At 54.3% G+C, this 22,236-nt stretch overlaps 1 protein-coding gene across 3 annotated transcripts in view; it reads left to right on the top strand.

Moving 5' to 3' along the window:
• SNX29 (sorting nexin 29) overlaps nt 1–22,236 on the top strand; it is a 476,823-nt gene that overhangs the window by 63,443 nt on the left and 391,144 nt on the right. For all 3 annotated transcript variants that reach the window (XM_045993249.1, XM_045993250.1, XM_045993251.1), the window contains exons 6-11: nt 1,580–1,650; nt 3,031–3,279; nt 5,203–5,578; nt 12,993–13,111; nt 19,180–19,255; nt 20,238–20,320. In XM_045993249.1, the coding sequence (XP_045849205.1) occupies nt 1,580–1,650; nt 3,031–3,279; nt 5,203–5,578; nt 12,993–13,111; nt 19,180–19,255; nt 20,238–20,320 (974 nt within the window). The remainder of the gene's footprint in view (nt 1–1,579; nt 1,651–3,030; nt 3,280–5,202; nt 5,579–12,992; nt 13,112–19,179; nt 19,256–20,237; nt 20,321–22,236) is intronic.

The raw sequence follows: 22,236 nt of genomic DNA, 5'->3' as shown, positions 1-22,236 counted from the left end.
CTGAAGTTCTCCCATTGATGGTACCTGTGGTGCCCTGTCCAGCTGCGTGCTTGGACTCTGGGTCTGACGTGGAAGGTGTGGGGGCCGGGACTGCTGTGCTCACTGCACCCCTGTGCTACTTGGGTCTGAGCCCCGAGGCTGTGGATGTCTGGGTGCACCCCCCCGGGCCTTAGGCAGTTTTAGTTGACGAGAACATACTCCTGTTTCTTACAATGAATTTTTTTCTTTCCTTGTTTCTTTTAAAGATTTTATTTATTTGACAGAGAGAGAGAGAGAGAGAGGGAGGAGGAGAGAGTGAGCACAAGCGGGGAGAGTGGCATAGGGAGAGGGAGAAGCAGACTCTCTGCTGAGCAAGGAGCCCAATGTGGGGCTCGATCCTGGGACCCCGGGATCATGACCCAAGCCGAAGGCAGACACTTAACTGACTGAGTCACCCAGGCGCCCTTACAGTGAATTTTCTTGAAGCTCTTTCCAGTAGATCATTTGCAAGTAGTTCAGGGATGTACAGCTCAACACCAAGGTCGACTAGAACAACGAGCCATCGAAGTGAATCCAGATGTTATTACAGTAGAGCTTACCCAGATCACTAGCCACTTACTTACCAAGATGTGGGAAAACCAAATTCATTCACACGCATGGAAATGGGCTCCGACTCCGAAAGCATCCCAGTCTGGGTAATTGGAGGTACAGTGGCGGTGGGGGTGCCAGCTCGAACGTGTAGTCTGCACTCGGGCCGACGCTCTGCTGGGTGAGTGCATTGCAAGTGGGCGTTCCTGTTCTGTCAGTTGCTCTCAGTCACTTCCGCAACGAATGCGTCCCATCCCCTGCTGCACTGCAGGCCCCTGACCACTGACTGTGCTCTAGCCATGTGGGCTTTGACTGCACTGAGAGTTCTCTGACCTGGTAGGGAAGTCAGGGGTTGAAGATGCTTGCTTGCTACTGCTTAGCAGGTGTCGGATACAGAGCTGGGACACTGGCCTGGGGCCCCTGCCTCAGAGCCCTGGCCATGCCATCATTGGCATGATGATGCCAAGATGAACTTGGACAAACCCTGTAGTCCTTGCTGACCCCTTTCCTTCTACTGCCCTTGAAATTCATGGGCCCCTTTTAGCTCCTCAGCCCTTTCCAGGGGTAACTTGGCTTTACGTCTGCAGCCCAAGCAAGTGTTACATACAAATGCTCTGGCTGATGGAGCTGTGCAGCTCTGTCATTTTTTCTGAGATTGCCTCTTGTGGTAGCCCAGGCATGGCGCCCAGGGGTCCGCTCGGATTTCCTGCCTGTGTCTTAGAGACCTTGCTAGACTGGATGCCACCTCTCTTCTCCTTCGCTGTTTCGTCAATAACTGCATTTGCATTTCATGCCTGCTTCAGTTCACTCAAGCTCGGGACCAATGAGGAGGTTGTAGGATATATACTTTCAATTCTTTGTTTATTACCAGAAGCTTCCGCTGGGCAGAGACCTTGGATCTCCACTCCGGCTGACCAGGCATGGTCCAGGGAGCCGCGTGAGGGAGCTGTCTGGCTGATGGATGCCGAGAACCGCAGCTCAGAACTTTCCCCCTCTCTCTTTCAATTTGCAGCACTTTTTATGAAGACTGGTCTTTTGTGATGGATGAAGAAAGGTCTAGCATGCTTCCTACCATGGCAGCTGGTAAGCCTGGTGCAGGCCAGGAGTGACGGGTCCTTGAAGCTTGGTGAGCAGAGTCGCCTTCCTGGGAGGGAATTTTTAACTGCAGGAGAGGCTGTGATTTTCCCTGTCACTCCCTGACTCAGTGAGTCACTTGTCACTGTCCTTTTTTTAGTGGCGTGGTTCACTGAGTCCACTTATCTTGAACTGGATACCCTAGAAGGGAAAGTATAGGGTTGGGGGTTTTGGCTGTGGCTTTGCAAGACCTGGGGAATTGGAAGCGGGAGGCCTGGCTTTGAAGCCTGGCTCTACCCTTTCCTGGCTGGTGACCTGGGGGCAGGTCCTGTGAGCTCTGCCACTCTATTTCTTTCCTCTGCCAAGGGGTGACCCTGTTAGCATGGGACTCGCCATTATAGGGCTGTGAGAGAATCAGGTGTGGTGAAGAGTCGCGCCCACGGTTTGTCAGTGTGGAAGCCCCTGGATTGATGTGAGTCGCTGAATCGTTCGGTGGTTTATCGTTTGCCTCTCACTCAAAGGGCGAGCCCAACAGAAGTGGGTAACTCACTTCTTTCTTTCAAGAAAGAAAGAAAAAGCCCTTCCCTGAAGGTTTACACTAAGTCCCACGTATCGAGAGTTACATTCGTCTTGTCCCCTGAGGAATCGTGAGGCTTTGACAGCGATGCCCTGGGTGGGCCAGTGCAGGGTTTTGCCCGAAGTGGTAATGGTAATGATGTTGGTGCCCATGTTTGAGTGCCTGCCGAGCTGAGTGTTTTGGTGGGTGATTGTCTTTAATACCCTGTGAGGGAGATACTCTTGTCCCCATTTTACAGGTAAGAAAACTAAAGCTCAGGTTGTACGTGACTTGACCCAGGTTTCCTGGAAAGCAGCAGTGCGGGGATCCCACCCAAGCTGTCTGAGCCCAGAACTTACGTCTTAACCTCCCTGGGGTTGACCTCTTATTTGTCTCTGACCGAGAGAGAGAGAGAGAATTGGGAAAGACTCACCTGCTGTGATAGCTGGTGTCTCCTGACCCCATTTTGTGGGAGGTGTTTTTTTTCTTTAATTTATTTTTATTTTTTAAAGATTTTTTATTTGTTTGACATAGAGAGACACAGCCAGTGAGGGAACACAAGCAGGGGGAGTGGGAGAGGGAGAAGCAGGCTCCCTGCTGAGCAGAGAGCCTGATGCAGGGCTCCATCCCAGGACCCTGGGGTCATGACCTGAGCCGAAGGCAGACGCTTAACCGTCTGTGCCACCCTGGTGCCTCTTGTGGGAGGTTTTAAAATCAGGGCTTCAGATCAGCGCGTCCCCTCTCGTGTACTGTATCGTTTGCCGCTCACTTACCGTGTTGGAGGTGTGACCTCCCCGTGGCCGACACTCCAGACTTTTCCCTCTTCTGGGCAGGTCTGAACTCCATCCTCTTCGCCATCAACATCGACAACAAGGATCTGAACGGGCAGAGTAAGTTCGCTCCTACCGTGTCAGACCTCTTAAAGGAGTCCACGCAGAACGTGACGTCCCTGCTGAAGGAGTCCACGCAGGGAGTGAGCAGCCTCTTCAGGGAGATCACGGCGTCGTCTGCCGTCTCCATCCTCATCAAACCCGAGCAGGACACTGACCCCCTGCCCGTCGTGTCCAAGCACGTCAGCGCCGGTGAGTGGGAACGGGCATGGGAGTTTGAACCGAGGGGTCGGGTCGAAGGATGGCTGACCGTGGCTGAGTGGGACACCAAAAGTGCCAAGGGAAGGCTCATGCCCTTGGGTTTTCTGTTTGCACTTGTGTTTATTTTTCTTCCCCTCACTCACTCCGAAAGGGACTGAGAGCCTTGCTGAGATGTGAAGACGGTAGGGCTGGCAGCGCGTTCAGCTCACCGACAGCAAAATGACGGTGACAGTTTCTTGGTCACATGAAGCCCCACGAGCCTGATCTCCGTTCGTTTGTTCCTTCCTCCACACATTCATGTGTTCGTTTACTGCAGTCTGTGTGCTGGGCGGTGAGCTAGGAAGGTCTCTGCATTTAGCCTGTAGGCTCTTCTGGGTCGGGGGACGATAGATGTTTAATGACAGATTATACAAATAAGTAATTATCCTTCTGATAAATGAGATGCAAGCCAAGCACGGGGTGCTGTGGAGATCGTGCACTGTTGGGGGGGGGTGACATTTCAGTGGAGGCCAAGGGGAAGGGAGGAGTTGTCAGCTTCCACTCTAGGCTGGGGACGCCAAAGAACGTCGATTTAGTTCAGATCCATTTTGTGGCAATTTCGTGATATGCCTTGAGCCTTCTGGGAGATCCAGAATGTTGCTACAGCAAAAGTGGAATTTGCTAGTATTCACAGATCTCTTGAACAAGACAGTCATCATGGTCGTCTCCTTGGAATTATTAGTGATAGCGAAAACTCAGAGTCTTGTGGGATCTTTATCCGTCTTGTCCTCTCCTCCTCCAGTAGAGACGCCAGGCAAAGGACACAGGAAAGAGGACTGTGAGGGCTTTGTGTGACAAAGATGTTGGAATTTGTATACCCAAGGAGTGTCCTTTTCACCGCCTCTGACACTGTCTCAGAGTCTGATACGCAGGCGAAGCCTCACCGTGTCACAGCTTGGCTTCGATGGAGTGGAATGTCTGGAATCAGCTCGAAGTCTCTCATCGCCAAGTTGGACGATTGCGATGGGTGCACTGACTTCTTTAAGTACTGGTCACCAAGGCAGCGTTGATTTCGGTTTCAGTTTAGTCTTTATTGTGTAACAGCTCCAAAATGTAGTGGCTTGAAACAGCCACGGTATATTATTATTTTTTTCATCCATCCCTGGGTTAGCAAGATGGCTCGCTGATTCCCCTGGACTCCCTCGTGGGGCTGCCCTGAGCTGGTGGCTGAGCCGGAAGATCCAAGATGGTCCCAGTTCCATGGCTGGATCGTAGTGCTCACTGTCGGCCAGACATCTGTCTGTCTGCATCTGACCTCTCATGCTCCAACAGGCTAGACTGACTTCCTTCCCCGGGAGTTACAGGGCCGCATTCCGCGGGTGCATCCCCTCCTCGCCCGGGCTCGTGAGCTCACCGTGAACTCTGCTGCGAGCTATTGGCGAAACCTGAGCTCCGAGCCAGCCCCCGGCCCAGGCTGGAGAAGGAGGTGCTACCCTCAGTGGGAGCAGCAGCGGCGTCCCTTTGCAGACAAGGATGGACCGTGCCTGCTGAGCCATTGGCCGCCACCCAAACTGCTATTGTTGGCTCCATCCATCAGCCAGGAGGGTATTTTCCCAAGCGAAAGTCGCTTCCAGAATGGGAACTCCCTCTGAATCAAAGTGCTCGCAAGGGACGATTGTCGCGTGTGCTTTGTGGCATGTTGGTTTAAGTCAGAAGCGGAGTCCCACATCCATTTTGCTCAGTGTCCTGTAGACAGGTTTTTTTCTTTTTTTTGGTGTTTTTTTTTTTTTCCTCAAGAATTAAAAAAAAAATCTGAAATTATCTCATTTATTTTTCAGGACAGTAGTAGAGGATTTTCCACCATCTAGAGGCAAAAACGGCTCAATCATGGCTTTGTCCTGCCTGGTCCCCTCACACTGTATCTTCTTTTGCCAGATGCCAAATGTAGAAAGGAGCGGAAGAAGAAAAAGAAGGTGACCCACATTATCTCCTTCGACGGTGAGGAAGAGGAGCAGAACTCTGGCGATGTTTTTAGAAAGATCCCCGGGGCCGGGGAGAGCTCAGAGGAGAACTCCGATCGCTCCTCCGTCAATATCATGTCGGCGTTTGAAAGCCCCTTCGGGCCGAATTCCAACGGAAGTCAGAGCAGCAGCTCGTGGAAAATCGACTCTCTGTCCTTGAACGGGGAGTGTGGGTACCAGAGGCTCGACGTGAAAAGCATCGACGACGAAGATGTGGATGACAATGAGGATGACGTGTACGGGAACGGGTCGGGAAGGAAGTGCCTGGGCCACTCGGGCTCACCCGAGAAGTGAGTGTCACTTGAGCTTCTAACGAAGGCTGGCGCGTTGATGGCTTTCTCTTTCCGCAGCCGCGGGTGAAATCCGAGGTCACGGTTCACGTGTGTGTCGGGCGTCGCTCGCTTTTCTGATCTTGACTGAGGAGGAAGGAGCCTGAGCTTACTGCCCCTCCGAGAATGAGCAGGAGGGAAGGGCGTCTGTTGGAGGGTTCCGAGTATGAAGGTGGTGCCAAGATGTGCGCCTTGAAATTCCTGCTTTCTGTGTTTCTTTGTGTTTTGCTGCTTGGATATTCCTTGTATCTCCACTGCTCCTAGCACAGGAAGCTCTGGCGAGAGGCAGGGTTATTCTAGAGAATAGCGGCCCCCTGGCGTGTGTGCCCCGGGTGTGCACAGCAGGAACTCGCCTGCGCTTGCTGCTTTAACCTGGAGGCACAGTAGACGGGTGTTCGTGGAAGGGCCTTGATGCGCGAGAAGGCCTAAGGCAGAAAAGCATAGTTCAGAGTGTGGGTCTTGGAATCAAGACAGCCTGGGTTCTTGCTTCCTAGCTCTGTGGCTTAGGTTGGACAAGCTTACTCCCAAAACCTCATCTGAGACCTGGGAGAAAAACAGCACCTGCTTTCCAGAGTCGTCGTTGAGTTGCTGGCATGACGCGGGTGGGGCATTCGGCAGCAAGAACGAACACAGGTCGGCGCTGCCGTTCTTGCTGCTCTGTAAGAATCCCTGTGCTTGGTCTTACCCGGAATGCCAGGTGAGCGGCTGCCTCTTTGCCTGGGCCTTGCAGTACCTGGTCCCATCCGTCATGGCCGGCGTCAGGTGAGCATCAGGCCTGCGTCAGACAGACCCAGCCGGAGACCCTGCGGCAGGATGCAGGGCCCAGTGTTTCTGGCCCTGAGCTTCTAATGTTCTCATAGGAGTCGTCTTCTTTCCCATGAAGCAATGCCTGTTTCTTTCTTTCTTTCTTTTTTTTTTTAAAGATTTTATTTATTTATTTGACAGAGATCACAAGTAGGCAGAGAGGCAGGCAGAGAGAGAGGGGGAAGCAGGCTCCCCACTGATCAGAGAGCCCAATGCGGGGCTCCATCCCAGGACCCTGAGATCATGACCTGAGCCGAAGGCAGAGGCTTTAACCCACTGAGCCACCCAGGCGCCCCGCGATGCCTGTTTCTGATTCCTGCTGTCGTCCTCGTTCACACGGGTACCCGTATTGGCAGCATGAGCTCATTGATCTTCTGTGGGAGGCGCCGCGCCTACCTGTGGCAACAGCGGGACTGGCCTGGGGGCTTAGTGGGCGCCCTGTCTTCATGGATGGAAGAAGGGGATTCCTCAGAGAGCGGAGATTTGTCCGAGCAGGGGGCGAAGCCGGGGTTGGGGTAGGTTGTGCTGTGCTCCCGGGCTTCTGCTGTTAGATAGTTGCCGTGTTTCTGCGTAACGGGGACTGTTGGTTGGTGGACAGATCAACACGTCACGCTTTGCTGACAGCGCCGCACCCCGTGTTCAGTATGTAACTCATTGGCCGTTGCTGTTGTTCTCAGTTTTGGTGTTTTGTTACCAGCCATTCTGAAGGGACTGCTTCACGCACAAGGCTTTTTTCTACTCCTGACGTGTTGGTCAGTGTTGCTTCCGTGAAGCGTTGGCTCTGGCTCACGGGGTGAGTGTTTTCCACTGAGACCCGCGTGTTGCGACCTGCCGGTGAGTCAGGGCCTCCAGAGAAGCAGAACCAACGGGGGGACCCCCCCCCAACCTTATCCATGGGTCCACTTGCCATGGTTCCCTTTCCGTAGTTTCAGTTATCCGTGGCCGACCTTGGTCCTGAGCAGGTGCTCCTTCTCCTCGTGGATCATCACAAGGTCGGTGGTAGCCTGGCCCATGTCATTCACCTCACTTTGTCCCATTGATGCCGGCAGGCGGGGTCTGAGGACCCAGAGGGCTCCCACAGGACCAGCCAAGGGGGTCCCCAGCTGCATGCAGGTTAGAAACCCAGTGCGAGCCAGCAGGAGGTGTGAGCAGAGTTCACCGAAGGCACAGAGAGCGTGCAGGTACAGCCTGTGAGACCCAGAAAGGGTCTGGGGGTTTTTACTGAGGATGGTGGGCTGGTGTCTGCCACCTCTCAGGCATCCAGGAGCCAGTGAGAACAAAGATGAGGACCCAAAGATGAGGTGTTATTCTGGGAGCCAGGGGGTCTTGGTGTCAGGACGTCTAGTGCCCATGGTGTGGATTACACAGATGATGACTTCCTCCGGTCACCCTCACCTGGTCCTTCCTTAGATGTTATCTGCTCTAAAGAAATCATTAACTCCTTGTCCCTTACAAGGAAGACGTGTGCTGTTTGCGTTAGGAGGCATGTGTAGAATGGAGACCCAGGTCCAAGCAAGAAAAAGAGCAAAAAGCAGATTTTTTTAAAAAGAAGATTTATTTATTTGAAAGAAAGAGAGAGAGCGCACGGAAAGGCAGAGAGAGAAGCAGAATCCCGGCTGAGCAGAGAGCCAGGACCCAGGATCATGACCTGAGCTGAAGGCAGACTCTTAACTGACTGAGCCACCCAGGCGCCCCCAAAAGCAGATTTTTATGGAGTCCTTCAGTTTCCCGGTCTCATCATCTCATTGGCAGTTTGTCATCTCATGTCATCACAAGGGTGACTATGATACAGTATGATATTTTGAGAGAGAGAGGGGCCACATTCACATAACCTTTTATTGCAGATTATTGTTGTAATTGTTCTATTTCATTTTATTTATTTTTTAAAAGTTTATTTTATTTTGCTTGAGAGAGAGAACATGAATGGTAGGGGCAGAGAGAGGTTTTTTTTTTTTTTCAAGATTTTATTTATTTATTTGACAGAGAGAGACTACAAGCAGGCAGAGCAGCAGGCAGAGAGGGAGGGAGGAGTAGGCTCCCCATGGAGCAGGGAGCCCGATGGAGTCTCCATCCCAGGACTCTGGGATCATGACCTAAGCCAAAGGCAGCCGCCCAACTGACTGAGCCACCCAGGTGTCCTGGGGCAGAGAGAGTCTTAGGCAGACTCCACGTTGAGTGGGGAGTCCGAGGCAGGGCTTGATCCCACAACCCTGAGAACATGACTCAAGTTGAAACAAAGAGTTGGGTGTTTAACCGACTGCACCACCCAAGTTCCCGTTCTATTTTTTTATTATTGCTGTTAATCTTTAAGGTGACTAATTTAGAAATTAAAGGTTATCAGAGGTGTGTATGGATAGGAAAACACAGCGTGTGTACAGGGTTCAGTACTTGGTGCAGTTTTAGGATTTCAGGAATCCCCTGGGGGTCTTGGAGTGTATCCCCTGTAGATAAAGGACAGAACTACTGTCTGTCCTTCTGTACCTGTCTGTCTAGATTTAAGGAATGGGCACAGTGATTGTGGAAGCTTGATGGGTCTGGAATCTGTAGGGCAGCCAGCAGCCTGGAGACCCAGGGAGGGGTTGCAGCTCGAGTCTAAAGGCCGGCGGCTGGCAGAATTTCTTCTTTGGGGGACCTCGGTCTTTTCCCGTTACGACCTTCAACTGATTGGGTGAGGCCCAGCTGCACTGGGGAGAATGATCTGATCTACTCAAAGTCTAGTGACTGGAATGTTCATCTCATCTAAACGTACCTTCACAGAAACGTCTGGAAGAACGTTTGATCAGACATCTTGCTACCATGGCCTAGTCAAGTGGACACAGGCAGCCTCCACTCCTTCTGTGTGTCTGTGGGTGAGCATGTCTCTGAGTCGCTTCGCTCTGTATGTTTTGGCCTCAGACACAGTCATTTCTCTTCCTACCAGACTGCGCCACTGAGGGAGGCCTGAGGGGGAGGCCAGCTTGAGAGCCAGGGTAGCCGCCACGGGCATTGTGATGTGTGACACACAGAACAGTGCAGGGTCACCTCTACAGGGGCCCGGGCCCTTCAGGGCCACTGGGCCTCCTGAGGATTATGGGCAGCCTCGCCCTGGCGTAAGGGGGTTCTCGATCGAACATTCTGCAGAGTGTCTTGGGGAGGAGCAGAGGAATGATGACATGGCCTACTGAGTAATCCTTTCACTTTGATTCTAAGCTAACGTTCACACGAAAGGTCTAGGAGCCTGGAGGGGCCAGAGCCTGAGCAGCTGAACAGCACCGCCAGGTTTGTGAGGGACAGGCGGCCCGGCCAGGAGACACCCGCTGCGGATGCGACAGCTCTGGCCACGGCAGCGCTCCGATGGTCTCTGAAGTGCTCTGTTGGCCTAGAGCTGGGTTTACGTCTCTCTTCGCTGGCAATTCAAGCCCCTCCGATGACCAAGGAAAATCTAGTCCCTCCCGCCTCAATACTTACCAGTGTTCGCTTTGCATTTTGTTTTTGTTTTTCTTAAAAGAGGGTAATATCTTTATTCTAGAAAGAGGTTTTCACTTCTTATGTGACCTCTGACACCTGTAGGGAAGTGGGATGAAAACATAATTCAAACAGAATCACAAGCATAGGGACAAACGTTGCACCTCGCTAGCAACTGAGGTTGCTTCCGGACACTGCATTTTGCCTCGATTTAGGACTGGCTGAAAGGAGAGCGCCCGGCTAGCACCTGGGGGGAGTGCTTGCTCTCGGCGGGTCCAGTTGTGTAGTGTGTTCGGACACACAGGAGGTGCCGGCGCGCCCTCACAGATCCTCGCTGCTGGCCTGCGGTGTTGACAGCCCCCCAGGAAGACGGTGTGATACAGAGTCGGGAGCCTCAGAAATGTTTATCCCCCTTGGTTTTGCCTTTCCCCTGCTGGGACTGTGCCCTAAGCACAGAGTCTCTGGAAAAAGGTGACTGCGTCTAGATACCAAGTCCACCTTTCAAGAAGCAGAACTCGGGAGCCGACCTCCCTTAACGGCCGACCGATGTGTAGCTCACTCTGGAACACCTTAACGTTTCAGGTCGCAGACTTCTGTCTTTTTAAATTAAGTTTTTAGTTTAATTTTAATTTTTAAATTTTTAAGTGTTTTATTTATTTGTCAGAAGCTAGAGAGAGAGCACAAGCAGGGGGAGCGGCAGAGGGAGAAGCAGTATCCCCGCTGGGCAGGGAGCATGAGGCAGGACTCGATGCTGGGACCCTGGGATCAGGCAGACGCTGAGGCCTCAGGCCTGAGCCAAAGGCAGACGCCTCACCAACTGAGCCCCCCAGGCATCCCAAGTTTTTAATTTTAATCCCGGTCTAGGTACCATAGTGGTCTATTAGTGTTGGGTGTATACTGTAGTGATTCATCAGGTACCGATGACCCTGCGGGGTCTTGAGCATTTGCAGTGACCTTCTAGAGTATCTCAGTAGTGTGAAGACCAACTTAGGAACGAATATTGAATGACAAAAGCCAGTGATAAATCCTGCACTGAGTTTCATTAGGACCTCCTCAAGAAACGTCTGTGTAGAAAGAGGTAAGTATGGGGTCGCCTGGGTGGCTCAGTCCATAAAGCATCTGCCTTCACCTCAGGTCATGACCAGAGTTCTGGGATCGAGTCCCACATCGGCTTCTTGCTCAGCGGGAGCCTGCCTCTCCCCCTGCCTGCTCTTCTCTCTGCTTGTGCTCGCCGGCTCTGACAAGTAAATAAATAAAATCTTTAAAAAAAAAAAAAAAGAGGGAAGTGCTAAGGACAGAGTGTCTAAATCAGTTTTGTTTTGGGTAGTGTGGTTTCTGGTGTAGTCCCTGCCCCTCTCCTCTTTTTGGCATTTTCTGGGTTTTAGAATAAGCATCTCTTTTTCCTAACGGAAAGCAACACCTGTTATCATTAAGCCAACTGTCACCCCGCTCGGAATCGGTCTTTGCCTTCGGAATCACTTCAGTGTAAATAATTTTGGGGGTGGCCTTGGGCACTTTTGCTTGGGTTCTCAAACCTCAGCTGACGGGGCCTGGCTTCACCTGCGCCCTGCCTCTGTTTCTGGAAAGTGGCAAAATTTCCCCTTAGAATAAACGGTGGAAAATCCCACCCGCCTGGAGCCGGTGGAGTGGCCCCTGCAAGGACGGGTGGTTTTGCTGCCTTCTCCCAAGGGGCTCACTGGGGGAGTCGACCTGTAGGATTCACGGACGGATTCTGCACAGGTCTGTTAGGGTTATTTCCCGTTTCTTGCTCACGTCTGACCAGAAGCTAGAGAGGGCTGAAAGGAAGATCTTGAAGTGGCCTCTGGAAGGCCCTGACAAAGTAGCCTCCAGGCCAGATCCGCCCCCAAGCTAAGAATGGTGGTTACTCTTCAAAGGGCTGTCAGCAACATCTATGGCCATGAAGCCTACACTCTTTCCTATCTGGTCCTTTACGAAAACAATCGTGTTGATCCCTGCTCTCAACCAAAAGAAACACTACATGCACCATCCCACACGGTGGGCAGCAGCCACGAAGCCCATTGTAATCGGATTTGGAAGGCATGGTCTCGGATCCGAAGCCTTGGTCCCATCCAGGATGCTGAACTTGGACAAGTCCCATCACCTCCTGCACCTGCGTCTCCCGTTTCCCTCCCCTCCCTCCCCCACTTCCCTCCTCCACCTCCTCCTCCCTCCCGTCCTTCCCCTGTTGAGTAGGTAGGACTATGATCTGCTTTGGACTTTTTCCAGCTGAGTTGCAGAGTGATTCTACACACTTTAATGTCCCCTGCAACTGTGGCCTGGTATTTATTAATGGCTCCTCGTCGTCTACCGGCCGACGCTACAGTGGGCAAATCCTTCCCAAGCACACTGAGCAGAACCAGCTAGCGTGATAACGATGTCTAGGTTGCCTTTGTCCTTCGTGGATAAGGTGATGATGTAACAGTCATATGAGCCAGGGTAATGGTTAACCCGACCCCCCTTTCTTGGAAGGGACCCAGACACGATTTGGTCTGATTCTGCTGTTTTACTGACGAGGCTTTGAGAACCAGAGAGGTGATGGGACACTAACCCCAGGTCACGTGGCTGACATCATTTCAGAGCCAGGGACGCCGTGCTTTCTCCTGCTTCAGAACTTGGCACCTGCTGTCCCCTCACCAGCATCCCCCTGGTCCATCCTCCTCTCCCCTCTGCTCCCCCCGTGCCCTCACCTTCAGCTCTCACCTCTAACCTTCTGTGGCCTTCCCGACCAGCTCCGCGACTCTGAACTGCTGTCTTACGTCTTGCCGGATTGTGTGATTCACGTCCAGGGCCCCCACCAGACTGTAAGCTCCCCAAGGGCAGGATAAACCCCATTTGTTTGCTGGCTGTTTGGGCAGCACAGGATGTATGTAAGCACAGAGCCTGGTCCGTAGTAGGTGCTCAGCGAACACTGGCTGGAGCAATGAAGGCATGCTGTCGGATCTGGACCGCACGCTCCCGCTCCCAACCTGGGCCTCTTGTCATCAGCCCCGTCACGGTCCGGTTGGTTCCCAAGAGGGAACTTAAGGGAGGCCTGGCAGATGCTTGTGGTGGTCTGAGCCCTCGGAGGCTCTTCCGTCTGTCACACAGCTGTATTCTCTCATCTTAGGCCGCTGGATGGGGACACCCACCTCTCCCAGATGCACAGCTGGGCTCCCCTGCAGGTGCTCCACGGCGACGCCGATGTCCTCTTCCCGGTCAGCGGAGTGGGCTCCTACAGCCCGGCAGGTGGGTGCTTCCTGGTTCCTCCCTCCCTCCATTCATGTGCTTCGGCTGGAGTGACTGGGTTCCCTCTGCAGACAGGAGGGAGCAGAGAGGTATGGGGCTCAGGGCAGGACTGAGGGTTTGGCTTCTCTCTTCTTGCTGACCCTGAGTGTTTGAGTTGCTCCCTCCCGAGGGAGGATTGGGCCAAACCAGCTGACAAGTCACGAAGGAGCCCCTGAGCCTATTTGTTTTCCTTACCAGTAGGTTTTGGGGAACTGGGAACGTACAAGCTGACCACAAGTGGTAACCATTAATTTTGCCTTAGGGAGAAAGTTAACAGTCCCCATACCCTTTGCAGCAAAGTGCTGGAGGGTCAGAGAGCAGCCTGCTTAGAATCTGCCCGTGGGGTGGTAAGCGTTTCCAGCGCCGTTCGTTTGGTTGAACGTGCTCTTGTGTGGTTTGTCATTTTTTTCTTGAGCTAGAACAGGTCACGGGGAGCGGCGGAGGCAGGGAGGAACGTGCGTGTGGATGAGCCCGGTGTGCTCAGAGGGCGAGTGTGCAGTGCAGCCAGCGCGGTGAGCCGCACGGTACAGCGCTGTTGGCTGTCCCTGGCCCACGGCCCCTCACCCCCCACCCCTACACAGGCACCGCCTCTCCCTCCCAAGGCCAGGTTTAAGAAACCGTCACAGTTTCTGCACGGCTCAGGAAGCTGTTGACAGTCTGATCACCAGACTGTCTGTTGATGGACTGTTGTTTTTGTCCCACACGGGGGACGGAAACTCGCTCAAAGAGCTGGGTTCAGAGCAGGTGGGCTGCTGACCGGTAGCCCCCTCGAGTGGGGCTCAGATAGCCCCGCCCCAGGAGCCACAGGCACTGAGCAGGGCGGGTTACCTCTCCCGAGTGGCAGTGTCCTTGACGGACGCTGGGGCTCCTAAGTGTGCAGGGCGACGTGACTCCGTCTCCTGGGCGCATCTCCTCTCTGGAAGGTGCGGCTGCTGGTGGCGATGGCAGCTGGCAGGTAGCAAGCCCGTGGAGTGAGCCCCAGCCTGGAAGGTGGCCCATTCGGACCAATGCATCCAGTCTCAACCACAGCCTGGGAGGAAGGGCTGGTCACCGTTGTCCTACCTTCCTCCCAGATGTGTGCAGAAGGCTCCCCAGGCTGGCATGGGGCCAGGTGCCAGGCCCCGGCTAAGGCCCCGTGAAGCCTGCTGTCAGCCCTGCGGCAGTGGTGGGGCTCCTGCTGTGGGCGTCTGCGGACCGGGAGCCGGTGGTCGGAACAGAGGGTGCTCCCGTGTCTCCCCTGTTGTGTGCCCCACACTTCCTTAGGGGGTCTGCCCCATCTCCTCTTTCCTTTAAGAGGCTTTGCTCTCTCTTGCCACTCTTGACCCCTCCCCATTTGGCCTCGGCTGCACGGCCCCCCAGACTGGCCGGAAGTTCTTCCTGGCTCTCCACTCATGTCCCCTAGAGGGGCCGGACTGGTGGGCCGAGCTGGTGTCTGCAGGCCAGGCCAGCACCAGCTGCTGCGTTCCCCAGGGGACCACATGTGGCCCAGACGGTCAGTGGGTGGCCTTGGTTACCTTGCCAGGGCCCATCAGGGGCACTACCCTCGGGGACAGGGTGCCTGAGAAGGGGCGGGGCTTGCAGAGAGCAGACAGTCCTGACCCGGCTCTGGGACCACATGACTTCCACCTGCCAACCCAGGGCCCCACTCGCCTTGTCTCCCTCCCCACCGGTCGCTGGGCTGTCAAGGTGCCTGCACGTGGTGTTCGGTTTTGTTCCCAGTGGCCCCTTCCTTTCTCAGCTGGGCTCCCTTCAACTGTCAGACCTGGGGGTGAGGGCGGTTCTGTTGGGTTTAGTCTCAGCGCTCTTCCTCCCTCTGTGGGCTCTCCTCCCATGTCTTCAGGGAGAGGAGCTGCTGGCCGGCCTCCAGCGTCCTCGCGGGAAGACGTCCTCCTGGCAGCTTTCCCGTGGTCCCATCTCTGCCTGTCACCCCTCCAGACCCAGAGACTTCATCTTGTCACTGTCGTGGGACCCCGAGCTCCAGCGTATCTTGATTATCCTCATCAGAGATGCTGCGTGTGAGCCGGTCTGCCCACTTTTTAATTTACTCTAGTAACAAGGCTGCCAGGAGTCCTGGAAGCTGGTGACAGCCTCGGGGGCAGAGTCGCTGCGGGGAAGCGTTGCACAGGAAGACGAATGATGTTTGCGCTGCAGAAGATACTAGAATCAGAGCTGGGGGAGTCTGCTACCTGATCGGAAGACCAGGTTGCTTCAAGTCCCTCCTGACCTGATCCCCTTTTCCTTGGGGGGCCTTTCCCTGGCAGCTGTGGGTGCGCTGTCCGCATGCCTCTCTCAGACTGCTGCTCTTTTGGTCATCTCTGACTGCTGTCCCTTCCGATCGATACCCTCCCGCTCGATCAAGGTTAACAACTTATTCGCTCTCCCTCTAGCCGGGGAGCCACTTGTGTCTCTAACGACAGCTTTGCACACAGAGGGCTCAACTCTTAGGAGACCTTCCCAGCATCTTTGGAAGTGCTGGTGGCTGTAGAGGCGCTGCCCTGGGGGACATTTAGCGCGAGAGGGAGGGAGGCCCGCGGTGGAGAAGGAGGAGTGATTTGGTAGCTAAATCTGGGAGGGAGAACGTGGCAGAGAAGGGGGCCAGGCTTTGGAGCTGCGTTTCTGGGGTCCGAGGCTCGGAGAGGGAACACGCCCGTCAGAGTCACACGAGACCCGGGTGGAGGGTTCGCTCCAGCCACTCCTCTGGGCATGTGTCGACCGCACACAGCGGAGCGCGTCGACCGTCGTCTCTCTGAAGCCGCAGGGGAGCGCACCCCCGAGGTTTCCTTCCACGCGACACTCACCGGAGGTGGGAGGACGCCCGCTTCTACCCGCTGCACGCGTGAGAACGTTACCGCTCCTCGCCTCCCTGAGGGTCCTGGGCTTAGTGCTGGGTTTCAGCAGATTCAGAGTCCGTTTCTGAGGGCGTGTTTGTTCATTTGAAACCTTGGGTCCCCTCATCAGGTGTAACGCTCCTCAGCTCTGTGTCCCGCCGCGGGGCCAGCGGGCTTGCTTGGTGACGTTGGGGTGGCTCTGCGGCCGCGCTGCTCCACTCTGAGGTGGTTGATCTGGGCTCTCGGCTCCCGGAGGGTGCTGTACCGCCCGCGGTGTCAGGGGACTGTGGTGCCCACCCGGCCAGCGCGCTGTGTGGTCTCCACCCCTCTCAGGTGGGTCCTGTGCCTCTCAGGGCTCATGGTTTTCTCTATGCCGCCGGCAGGTGGCCCTGCTCTGTGCTAGCACCGTGCTGGGCTCTGGGGGGATCCAGAGGTGACCCCCCCTGGAGTTTTGCAGGCAAGGGGGCACCAAGGCACATCAGCAACTCTCCCTGCTTTTACTCCTGCCCCCACCTGGCTGTTCTTACAGCAACTGGAGGGATTTCTTAGAGCACACATCTGAACCCTTCCAGCACACTGAGGATAAAATCCAGAATCCTCATGGCGGCCCCCAGTCCCTGGCTCAGTGCACAGCCTGATCTCCCGTTTCTCTTTAGCTCCAGGCCCCTAGCCACGCCTGCCTGCTTCCACTTCTAGTCCCTCTCCTCCTGCCCCCTATGCACGTCCTTCAGGAGGCAGCGCACGTGGTGGTGGCTCATTAAGGGCTCCTCTATCCCCTCCTCTGGCAGGCTGGGTCTCACGTTCACACTGCCAGGCACCTCCTGTGCCCCTGTGCCCTGACCCCAGCTTGTAACCGTGTGTGTGGTGTGTCGTCACCTGTAAGTCCTGTCCCCCTGCTAGTCTTTGAGGTCTGTACGGCCAGGTCCACGTCTGCCTGGTTCCAGCGAGACCCTGACCCAGGCCAGAGCTAGGCGCACAGTGGGGCGCTCAAGGATCCTTTGCTGAGTGGTGAGCGGTGGGTGTGCCGAGTCCATGGGGATGGGGCATGCGGAAGGGGGTGGGCGCCTGGCAGTTGGAAAAATGTGCTCCAGGTGGAGACACAAAGGAATAAGGCAGGGAGTGCAAGGACCCGTAGAGGGAAAGGCACGTAGCTCAGATCTGCTGTAAGAGAGACCTGAAGCGGGAAAGGACTCAGCTCTGCCGCTGGGCACGGTGCGGTTCAGACCCCCGCGTGTTAGCTCGCGGTCTTGGGCGGGTCGCCGAAGTCCTCCAGGGCCATCTCCACATCCGTAACATTAAGGTAGTAGCGGGGCTCTCAGGGGGCGCCTCGGTGGTGAGTGACACAGCCCGTGTGAGCGCTCGCTCTGTGGCCCCCGTGTGTCAGGCCCACTGCCTTGTCCTGGCTCACGGGGGTGTGTTCTGGCGGGGCATCACGGGGGCGAGCAGGCCTGGGATGTGGAATGCTGGTGGGTAATGGCGGCCTTTCCTCCAGCTGTGGACTGCTGCTGTGCATGTCGGAGTCCCCGTTTTTGCGTCAGGAGAGGAATCCGACAGCTGTGAGTTGGATTAGCGGGTGGGACAGGACTGCAGGGACCCTCTGCGGGAGGCCCCTAGAAGGTATGGAGCCTCAGCACTAGGGTGGACACGACTGTGGACAAGGAGTGGCGGATACGGGGCACCTCGAGCTCTGTGATGGGGGGAGGTGACGGGTGTCAGATGGGAGCGCTCTGGACGGCCGTGACCAGGCGGTGGGCCCTGCAGGCGTCCCGGTAGAGCTTCCAGGCAGCCAGCGAGCCCCGTGGGACGAGGGTTCAGGATTGAGGTCCCAGCCACCGGCGCGTGTTTGGGAGGTTGTCCTCTTCAACCTGCTGGCAGCTGGGGCCAGGACCTTGTTGGGTTTGCCGAGGGGGACAAAGGCCTCTGAGCTGAGATCCAGAGACGTCTTTACAAGAGAATCGGAGAAAAGGCTGTGAGGCAGTGTGTGTGCGTGTGTGTGTGCGTGTGTGTGTGTGAGATGATGGTGGGAGCCTGTGGTAGGCGGGCGGCGTTCCAGAGCGAGTGGCGCTAGCAGTCACCGAGTGTTCCCGCTGAAGCACGCGTGTGTCACAACGTGAGTTCAGTCACGCGGTTGGCATTACTAAGATGTCGTATGGTAGCCGCTGGTGTTAGCCCTTCCCTAGTCGAGGAAGCCGAGTCAGAGAGGCTGGGTTTACCGCTGGAGGCAGAGCCTGGCCCCGTAAACTCACCACAACGCTCGGGAGGGGGGCAGGGGAGGCCAAGGGGGACACACTTGCTGTTTTCCTCTCAAACTTCTTAAAAAAAAAAGAAAAAAGAGCAAGTGGAATAGCTTAACGGGGACAGCAGTGTCAAAGAGATATTTTCTCTTTAGGGGTCCCTGAGTACAGTCCCTTAAGAACGGGGGAATCCCAAGCATGAGGAGGAAACTCAGGTGAAAACAGGAATGGCAGGGGGTGGCCGCGGACCTTTGGGCTGTGATGTGTGCCTCCTTCCACCTCTGTGCCCACCCCCCATCGTGGCCTGGCTCTGCAGTCGGCCTTGAGAAGCGGGGAGTGTCTCCAAAGGGCACGTGTTAACCATGGCTGACACCGGCCTTTATGTCACTGTCCAGCCTAAGGGCCGTGGCTTTGCACCTTCTGGAAAGAGACCAGAGTGGCCGCTAATGCGTTTATGAAAATCTTTAGTGCTGCTAGAGATTATCTGTGGGTTCCCTTCTCCTTTCCCACACACCCCTCTGTGCGGGGAGGCATCTTTCTAGAAAGCAGCAGGGCACTTGGTTTTGATGCAGACAGACATGGTCAGCGATTGGACTGTGCTGCCCCCTTGTGTCCATCGTGAGCCACTACAGCGAGAGCGGTTTTGTCCATCAGAAAGCTGATTATTATTCCCTGATTCTGAGGCTGGCTCTGAATATGGACTTCACGCACAATTCCAGGTGGCTCAAGGTCAAAAAGGTTAAGTGGGAGGATGGGGCCTCGTATCAGTGACTGCTGCCACATCTGAGATGATGGCCAAAAACACGAAACAAGTAGCAGACTAAAATCCATTGTGCAGGTGAGGAAACATTTTAAGTCGACTGATTTAGCAGATGAGGCAGTGTCTGCACTGTGTCCTTGCCTCACGGAGAGAATGAGATGAAAACAGACAGCTGACTTTCTCTCTGCGACTGCTCTCTCTGCACAGATGCCCCCCTCGGAAGCCTGGAGAACGGGACAGGACCGGAGGACCATGTTCTCCCGGAGCCCAGCCCCCGGTACAGGTCAGTATTCTGGAGCCAGACTGCCTTTGGGATTGAGTTGTCTTGTTCACAGCTGTGCGTTTTATTCTCTTTTAAAGATCGGAGTGCACCTGCCGGGATGCAAGGTCAAGGCCTTATTTCACGTATATGTCCAGGTTTAGCTTAGATCATAGAACGTGAAGTTGCCAGGGGTGTCAGCATGTGAGAGACGGTGTTTAGCAAACTTCATTTGCATTCCGCCTTTACTTTTACGGTTTGGGGAGCCGTGCCTGGGTGCCTCCTCTCCCATTACGCTTGATGTTAGCGTTTGATCACAATAAGGCACGATTCGATTATGTAATATCTGAGCCCCTTAGCTCTCCTGTATTTGAGAAGCGCTGAGTCTGGCATATGGTAGTAAGCCCCGTATGGGTGTTCTGCTTTTCAAACAAAAGTGTCTCAGAGGGAAACTGAGCTGCTCAAAGTCACCGGATGTTGGGCGGCAGAGCTCAGACGGACACCGAAATCTCCCCGATGCCCCGGGAGCCTCGTTACTCTTCTCGTTGTTTTTCTCTCTTCATGCTTTTAATTTGGTGCGAACTTGGATGAGTAGGGATAGATCCCATCTGCATTTTCAGCCTTGGCTCCAGCGTGGGAGTCCCTGATGACGCTGAAGCGTGCTTGGTGTTATGGACAGGGCCCTGCTCCCCGACAGTGACAGCACCTGTAGGTTCCTGCATAGTTTGTACACAGTCAGGGAGGACTGGGGTTACCAGGGCCCTCCAGGATGCAGAGTCTTTTTTGCTGTTTATTTTAGACAAATATTGAGTATTGATCTTGGGGACACACACAGACTTCGGCAAGAAGGCAAATTTGCAAGTAGGGAATCCACACATGATGAGGGCTGCCTCCCGGGCTTTTAGCAGGTGCACCTGAGTACCCTTACACCTGCTCGGTTTTTGAATGGTGAGGTTGTATATTTTGAGCAGCCGAGTGTAACTTCCTCCTGTCTGCCTTCTCCCAGTGTGGAAGCCAGTCCTCCCGGCCAGGGAAGCCCTCTGAGCAACCTGTTACCTTCCGCCTCCGTGCCAGAATCGATGACAATTAGTAAGTACTTTCGGAGTGTCCTCCACCAACACCGGGTGAGCCCTGGGCCTGCACATCAGCGGAGTGCCTTTGCCCTTGCTCCTGTGTGACTATGGACTTCATGCAATGCGGGGTAGAGCCAGGTGTGTGTGTGTACCTGGTTGTGGAGTCGAAGTGTGGTGTGCGGAGCTAAGCTTCCTGAGCTGCAGCTAATACCCGGTGCCTGGGTGTGTGCATGCCCTAGAGGACAGGCTGCAGAGACGGAGCAGCACCGAGCCAGAGGGAAACTTGTATTGTCTAAGGTTTGGGGGTTTGCCTCCTGGAAGGTCGTCAGCTGCAAGGGAACTGTGCTAGTTGGATTTCCTTTGTAGCTCTGGAGGAATCCTCTTTGTGAGGAAGGAAGAGTATGTCTCTCAAAGAACGAATGTTGCTAATATCAGGTTCAAACAGTTTCTCACCTCATTACTGATATAAAGTATTAGAGATATAACAAGATTCGATTCATGGGGCTTTATTTGATAAAGAACAAACCAACTGTAGCTTAAGGAGATAGAAGTTCATCTCTCTCTCCAGAGGTAGACAGTCTGGGGCCCATACGTGGCTCCATGTTCATCAGAGACTGGGACTCCTTCTATCTAGCCTCATGGTCCAAAATGGCTGTTGTCGCTCCAGTCATCCCATTCTCATCCCAGGTAGCAAGAAAGAGGAAGGAGCAAAGGAGAGACTTACTCCATTTCCATAGGTAGAATTCAGGGTCTGAACTTTCTTAGGGAAAGAAATCACAACTTTTTTCTCTAGCTTTTGCCTGAAATGTACATTGCCTTCAATTATGAAAGTAGAAGCAAACCATAGAAACCATAACAGTTTAGCAAAATGGGTGATTTTGCTTTGTGGAAGTCACAGGCGCCTGCGAGAACTGTGACATGAACAAAAGCTCAGAATGTTGTTTCTCCTGGACAACGGTTTTCAATGTGACAATAAAGAATTCTATGTATTCCTCTGTCACTTTTATTTTTTTCCATTTTGATAGTTCTTTTTCAATATAATCCATTTCCTTTGTAGTCCGGTGTGTTTTATGTGTTTTGAACTATTTTTTGAGAAGAGACCTATCGGCCTCTCTGAACTGCAGAGTGGGCCCGAACAAGTGGTACAGAACAGGTGGCCCCGTCCCAGGAGGTGCACACAGTAACCCATCGGCATGGCCTGGATCAGCCCCATGGCCTCCCCTGGCTGCTAGGAAGGCAGTGTCCTGTCCCGCCCCCTGGCAGGGTTTTCATTGCTAGGGAAGGAAGAGCGGAGTTTGGGAGCCAGCCGGCGTTCTCTGAGTTGGGGATGAAGAAGGAAGTGACCAGACTCTGTAGGGTGGACGCAGTGGGAATGACCAGTCTGTGTCTGTAATGAAAGTGTGTGGGTCATCACCACGCTCCTCGGGCTGGAGTTCAGCCGCGTGGTTATCTGTAGATTGATGGCACGTGGGGTACCCGGGCTAGGAGAAGTCCACGGCTTCCAAAGTTCTGTTACTTAATATTTCTTTAAAGATTTTACTTATTTATTTGTCAGAGAGAGAGAGCGCGGGCAAGCAGGGGGAGTGGCAGGCAGAGGCAGAGAGAGAAGCAGGCCCCCTGCTGAGCAAGGAGCCCAATGCAGGACTTGATCCCAGGACTCTGGGACCATGACCTCAGCCGAAGGCAGCAGCTTCATCGACTGAGCCAGCCAGGCGCCCCCGTTCTGTTACTTATTTACTGCTGTACTAGTTCTTACCCTGCGATGTGTTTTGTTTTTTTTTTCTAAGTGGGTGCCCTTAAGAAAACCTGAATGCCTTTACTGGAAAAGGGAACTTTGCACGAGTACAGGGAGTGGAGAGCCACTGCTGGTTGACAGAAATGGCAGGTAGCTGAAAATTAAGACGTTGGAGAGGACCCAGCGTGGAGTCAACC

Source organism: Meles meles, chromosome 21 (assembly GCF_922984935.1).
Source record: "Meles meles chromosome 21, mMelMel3.1 paternal haplotype, whole genome shotgun sequence".
Taxonomy (NCBI): Eukaryota; Metazoa; Chordata; class Mammalia; order Carnivora; family Mustelidae; genus Meles; species Meles meles.
This window is presented reverse-complemented; position numbering and strand designations above follow the sequence as displayed.